The sequence below is a fragment of the Stegastes partitus genome, unplaced genomic scaffold, assembly GCF_000690725.1.
Source record: "Stegastes partitus isolate 25-593 unplaced genomic scaffold, Stegastes_partitus-1.0.2 Scaffold457, whole genome shotgun sequence".
NCBI classification, from domain to species: domain Eukaryota; kingdom Metazoa; phylum Chordata; class Actinopteri; family Pomacentridae; genus Stegastes; species Stegastes partitus.
The window spans coordinates 302093-308870 of NW_007578188.1; the positions used below are offsets into that span (position 1 = coordinate 302093).

General features: G+C 49.0%; 1 protein-coding gene across 1 annotated transcript in view; it reads right to left on the reverse strand.

Annotated features, from left to right (window-relative positions):
• Positions 1-3136: 3136 nt before the first annotated feature.
• Positions 3137-6778, reverse strand: part of cabcoco1 (ciliary associated calcium binding coiled-coil 1) — a 19012-nt gene continuing 15370 nt past the window's right edge. Inside the window, exons 5-6 of the mRNA XM_008286515.1 lie at positions 3297-3369; positions 3137-3217 (exon numbers count right to left, since the gene is read on the reverse strand). Of these exons, the coding sequence (XP_008284737.1) occupies positions 3137-3217; positions 3297-3369 (154 nt within the window). The remainder of the gene's footprint in view (positions 3218-3296; positions 3370-6778) is intronic.

The window sequence follows — 6778 nt, forward strand, 5'->3', positions numbered from 1 at the left end:
GGATAGTGGCAGTCAGCTCCCTCTCCCTCTTCTTCCCTTTTCCCTGTTTTCTCCCTCTCCTCTGTTAGGTAAGTCGTTGTGGTGTGTGAAGCTCCAGGCAGGTGCAGTGAATTTATTAATTACCCGATCACGTTCAGCTGCGACGGAGGCATGGTCCACGTGTTCAACAATTCACCTGGCTCCATATAAGCTCACCTCAGATCACTGGACCGTAAACAACTCCTTGTTAGTTTCCCTGGCTCTGTCTGCTCCAAACCTGTTGTCCTTTTACTAATTTGTGTTTCTGTTCAGCTCCTGGACTCACTCCGTCACTCTGAACAAACCTGGTCCATCCCTCTGGTTCGCCACATCATCCCTCTGGCTCCAATCCTCAACCTGCGTTGGTGTCTCCCTCCTGTTGTTGTATCTGCCAGGACTTCACTCACTCCTTCCCACCATTGCCAACTGCTTGCTCAGAGGGGGTCCAAAGTCAACTTTGGATTGTTGGGTTCTCGGTGTACATTTTTAAGGTCTATACCTTACTATGTTAAGCGCTGTGTGATGACATATGTTGTTAACTGCACTATACAAATAAAATTGACTCGACACCACAACACCGGCATTCCTCCCCTCCCCGATATCCACTGTCTGTAAGCTCCCCGCTCCTAGTTGGGTCCATAATGTCACTGTACTCCATAAATGTATTAATTCCTGTTTTAGGTTAGTATTTTGTATAGTTCTATATTTCCATTCCTGTCTTGGTAGTACCAAGCTCGGGTCTCTGTTCTGGTTCAGCTAGCTGGTAAGTATTAATTGCATTTTGTCTATTGTGTTATTATTCCGCCTGCCCTCTAGAGGGCTCTAAATAATCAAGCGCTTGTTCAACCTGAACTTCTTGACCCAGTTTCTGCTTCCTGTTTGTAACACAATTTTTGTAAATGAACTATTCTTTAAGAGCCTGTCTACCGTGTCTTTGTCTGCGATTAAGTCTCAGAGTCCAATCTGTGACAGAAATGCTCTACTGATCAGCTTTGAAAGAATGTAATTATTGAGAGGTGATACAGTTTGAACTGGGGTGTACTCACTTAAGTTATATTATATTGTATTTTTTTAGGTAAATGAAAAAAAAAATTTTCTTTCATATTTCTATTGAATGAAATAATAGTTATCTCGTTGTGGGTCCTAACTGAGAATTCCCTACTGCTTCTGTCATGCCCTCGACTCCTGGTGCCGGCTTGTGGCAGCTGGATCCTTTTTTCGTCCCTCTCTTTGGCTCTCAGTACGGCTGGCGGCGGAACATGCAGACAGGTGTACCAGATCACTATATCAGCAGATTGGCGCTGCAGGATTGGTCCGTTCCAGCTGCAACCTTTCAGTCAACCAGGATTTCAGCCGTGGTCGGTCCATGGTCAGACACCAGACCGTCGTACCATGCAGTCAGTCATAGTTTTGCATTCGTCTAGCCATTTTCTGCTCAACTGGTACTAACTCCTGTTTTCCCTCTACCCAGCTGGATCTGCCGCCGACCGCTACCACATTCAACACTTCACCATTCACCGACCATCTCCCACCTCACCACCACCGATCTGCAACCGGACTCCGCACCGCACCTGTCTGCCCTCACTCATGGTTCAGCCGTCCTCCGGTTCTCTCTGTTGCCAGCTGTTGCTTTCCCGCACTCTCCCCGTATTGAGCCAGTTAAGCCTGTTACCTCTCTGTCAGTAGTTTTTTGCATTTAACGTAATCTAGTGTTTCTTAGCTCGTCATAGATTTGTTGTGGTTTTTGTGCCTTGTCAGTGTGCTTTTTATTAGCTCTGTTGTTGTAGCCCGTCAGTGAGTTCCTGTTTGCTACCTTTGTTAGCTTTTTCTGTTGGCCAGTCCGTTTTCTCAGCACTTTAGTCTGAGCACCTTCTGTTAGCGTTTGGTTTATCAGCCTGCCAGTTTCTCAGCACCTAGTTGAGCTCTGAGTTAGTTCGATTATTCTGTGAGTTTTCTTCCTAGCCAGATATTACCTGGTCCTGGTTGAGCCTTTTGATATTGTATTGTTTGGATTCTCATTTTTGTAAAATAAACTGATTCAGTCTACTGTGTCTTCGTTGCTCTCGCCCTGCCCGTAACAGCTTCATTAGAAAGCAACATTACTTCACTGACAAATATTCTTTTATTGTTAAATATTGGTTTCTCTTTAGTTGTAAGGGATTTTTCCCTGTGTTATTGTTATTTATGCTGTAAAAATACTTTCAATTATAAAGCAGTTTCAGAGCTACATAAGCAGAATGTTGAGGTGCTATATGGTTTTATTACGAACACAAAGGTGACCTAGATCAGCAGTCCCCAACCATCAGGCTGCAGGCCCATACAGGGCCATGGGTCTTTAGGTACCGGGCCACACACAACGAATAAAAAAAATAAATGACCAGCCCGTCTTCCCGTCACTTTCGCCTGCGCTTGTTTCCTGTCACTTGACTGTCAGTTTTCATATCTGGCCACTAAATGGAGCCGTCAGTCAAACTGCTGTCAAAATGAATAAATAAACTGACGTCTCTGGAGAGCTTTTTTGAAAAAAGGGAGCGACTCGATGCTGAGACAGAAGAAAAATTAAACATATTTAGCAATGAAAAATAATTTTATTTGTTTATGACATTTTTTTTAAATAGAAAAACTATTCTTTATGTGCGCATTGACGTAGAAAATTGTCTTGCTTGAAACCGGTATGTGGTGCAAAAAAGGTTGGAAACCGCTGACCTAGAGGATTGCTCAAGATGAGTTGGATATGAAGCCAAGCTGTAGAATTCAGATGAGAGTTGTATTATTTTTTGTAAACAAGCAATCCATTTATTGTGAAGGAACATCCAAACATGTCTAACTTTCTCACTGTTTTTGCCTCATACCACTGGATCCATAGAAACTCCAAATGTTAGCTTAGTTTATATTAAACAATGAACTGGTTGATGTGTAATTAGGCAGTCTAATGAAATTAATTACGTGATTGGTACACAAACAGTCAGTACAGATGTGTAGACCTATGGACGGGCTATATACAGCTTCGATCCACACAAACAATGTTCCAGTAAACAATTAAACAAGCACACATCACAGCCCATATTTATTCATCCATGTTTCATCACCTAATTTATCTGAATAGCAGGTAGGGAAATTACTGAAAGTAAAGGTGGGTGGAAATGCCATGCTCCAATGGGGTGAGAGGATCCTGACAACAGAACACCTCTGTGGTCCTCTGAAACACAGCATGTTAAAATGATCGCTTGGACTTATAGATACATACATACAAGCACAACAGTCACTGGCTGCCTCACCTCCATGCCTGCCAGAAGCTCCCCTCTGGGTGTGGTGAAGAGAAGTTGATAGAGTCTGTATTTCTGAAAAAGACTGTCACCACCACAGCACATGGGTAGTATGTCACCACATACACTGAAGAGTCAAATACAGTCTGTAGTCTCAAATAAAGTTCATAATCAAGCTATAATAACAGTGTAACCTTGGTTACCTCATCTATCAATATAATACTGGTCATCACACTCACTCTTGTTTATGTCACACATGCTTTGGCTGATGCCCAGAATGCTTGCTCATGTCTACCTATGGAGTGCAAATAACAGCATACTGACTGCACTTCACAAGAGTGTCCTTGATGACAACCNTAGACCTTGCCGGGGAGGCTGAGGAGTGTGATCCCTCTGTAGTTGGAACACACCCTCCGGTCCCCCTTCTTAAACAGAGGGACCACCACCCCGGTCTGCCAATCCAGAGACACTGTCCCCGACCGCCACGCGATGTTGCAGAGACGTGTCAACCAGGACAGTTCCACAACATCCAGAGACTTGAGGTATTCAGGACGGATCTCATCCACCCCCGGAGCTCTGCCACCAAGGAGCTTTCTAACCACCTCCGAGACTTCCGCCCGGGTGATGGATGAGTCCGCCTCAGAGTCCACAGTCTCTGCTTCCTCTTCTGAAGACGTGACGGCGGGATTGAGGAGACCCTCGAAGTATTCCTTCCACCGCCCAACGACCTCCCCAGTCGAGGTCAGGAGGTCCCCACCTGCACTGTAAACAGTGTTGGTGGAGAGCTGGTTTCCCCTCCTGAAGCGCCGGACGGTTTGCCAGAATTTCTTCGAGGCCGACCAATAGTCCTCCTCCATGGCCTCCCCGAACTCCTCCCAGACCCGAGTTTTTGCCTCTGCGACCGCTCGAGCTGCCACACGCTTGGCCTGCAGGTACCTGTCAGCTGCCTCAGGAGTCCCACAAGCCAAAAATGACAGGTAAGACTCCTTCTTCAGCAGCACCGGGTTCGGGGCACCAGAGACCTTAAGACCACAACTACGAGTGGCCACAATGACGATGGAGGAGGAGAACATGGACCACTCAGCCTCCATTTCTCCAGCCTCCCTTGGGATCTGGGAGAAGCTCTCCTGGAGGTGGGAGTTGAAGACCCTGCTGACAGAGGGTTCCGCCAGCCGTTCCCAACAGACCCTCACGATGCGCTTAGGCCTGACAGGTCTGGCCAGCTTCTTCCCCTGCCAGCGGATCCAACTCACCACCAGGTGGTAATCGGTGGACAGCTCGGCCCCTCTCTTTATCCGAGTGTCCGAAACACGTGGCCGGAGGTCTGATGATACAACTACAAAGTCAATCATCGACCTCCGGCCTAGGGTGTCCTGGTGCCACATGCACATGTGGACACCCTTGTGCTCGAACATGGTGTTCGTGATGGACAAACTGTGACTAGCACAGAAGTCCAACAACAGAACACGACTAGGGTTCAGATCAGGCAGGCCGTTCCTCCCGATCATCCCTCTCCAAGTCTCACTGTCGCTGCCCACGTGGGTGTTGAAGTCCCCCAGTAGAACAAAGGAGTCCCCAGTCGGGGCACTACCTAATACCCCTCCCAGGGACTCCAAGAAGGCCGGGTACTCTGCACTGCTGTTGGGCCCGTAGGCCAAGACAACAGTGAGAGACCTGTCCCCAACCCGAAGGCGTAGGGACGCGACCCTCTCGTTCACTGGGGTGAACTCCAACACATGGCGGATAAGCTGGGGGGCAATGAGCAGGCCCACTCCAGCCCGCCGTCTCTCCCCGCGGGCAACACCAGAGAAATGGAGCGTCCAGCCTCTCTCTAGGAGTTGGGTTCCCAAGCCCAGGCTGTGCGTGGAGGTGAGGCCGACTATATCTAGCCGATATCGCTCAACCTCCTGCACAAGCTCAGGCTCCTTCCCTCCCAGCGAGGTGACGTTCCACGTCCCAACAACCAGAGGCTGTGTATGCGGACCAGGCCGTCGAGGCAACCCCCCTTGACCGCCACCTAATCCTCTCTGCACCCGACCCCTATGACTCCCTCTGCGGGTGGTGAGTCCACAGGAGGGCGGGCCCATGTCGTCCTTTCGGGCTGAGCCCGGCCGGGCCCTGTGGGCAAAGGCCCGACCACCAGGCGCTTGCATACGAGAACTGCCCTTTGTCTGTCCCGTCACCTAGAACCTATTTGCCATGGGTGACCCTACCAGGGGCATGAAGCCCCGGGCAACATAGCTTCTAGGATCATTCGGGCNTATTAGTCTCACTCTGTAAACCAATTCTACAGAACACAACGAACAGATAAATACACATTTTTAAGTATTTTGAGGTGATTATGGACTTATTTTATTTTGTAGTTCTGGATTTCTGTTGTTGTCTGTGTTTTCGGCTGGCTGTGCTGTTTCTTTCAGGCTGGGGAGGGCTGGTTGGAGGAGGACGTACCCTAACCCTCCACCAGCCTAAGCGTCCAGACGTTTGGTCGTCCACATCAGCTTTCACTCCGCAGAACACGATTTGGACTGTCCCCTCCATGAGCACCTGCATGGAAAATCACCCTCTTCCCTTGGCTGAATCCTGGGCACCCGCCCCGGATCCCTCACCTTCCTCCTGGTGTCTCTCACCCCCGGATTCCCTCAAATAAATCTGTTTTTCCTTTAACCTGTCTTGATCTCTTTTTGGGTCTAAACTCACGTCCTTCGGCCACCGGGCCGCAACATATTCATTAGAGGGGCTGCAAGGTGACTCAGTGGTTAGCATTGTTGTCTCACAACTAGAAGGTTGCTGGTCCACGTCCCGGTGAGGACATCCAGGATCTTTCTGTATGGAGTTTACATGTTCTCCCCGTGTAGCTAGGTTCATTCCGGGTTCTCCGGCTTCCTCCCACACAGTCCAAAAACATGTTGAGGTTAACTGGTGATTCTAAATTGTCAACCTGTCCAGGGTGTCCCCTGCCTTTGCCCTGAGTCAGCTGGGTTGGGACGTAGATTGACCGGTAAATCGAGAGCTTTGCTCCCTTGCTCAGCTCTCTCTTCACCACGATGGTCCGGTACAGCGACGACAATACTGCAGACGCTGCACCAATCCGTCTGTCAATCTCACGTTCCATCCGCCCCTCACTCGTGAACAAGACCCCGAGATACTTGAACTCCTCCACTTGAGGCAAGGAGTCTCCACCGACCCTGAGAGGGCAAGCCACCTTTTTCCGGTCAAGAACCATGGCCTCAGATTTGGAGGTGCTGATCCTCATCCCGCTCGCCTCACACTTGGCTGCAAACCGCCCCAGTGCACGCTGAAGGTTCTGGTTTGATGAAGCCAACAGAACAACATCATCTGCAAACAGCAGAGATGAAATTTTGTGGTTCCCAAACCGAACCCCTTCCTCCCCCTGGCTGCGCCGAAAAATTCTGTCCATAAAAATAATGAACAGAACCGGTGACAAAGGGTAGCCCTGGTGGAGGCCAACGCGCACTGGAAACAGGTCTGACTTA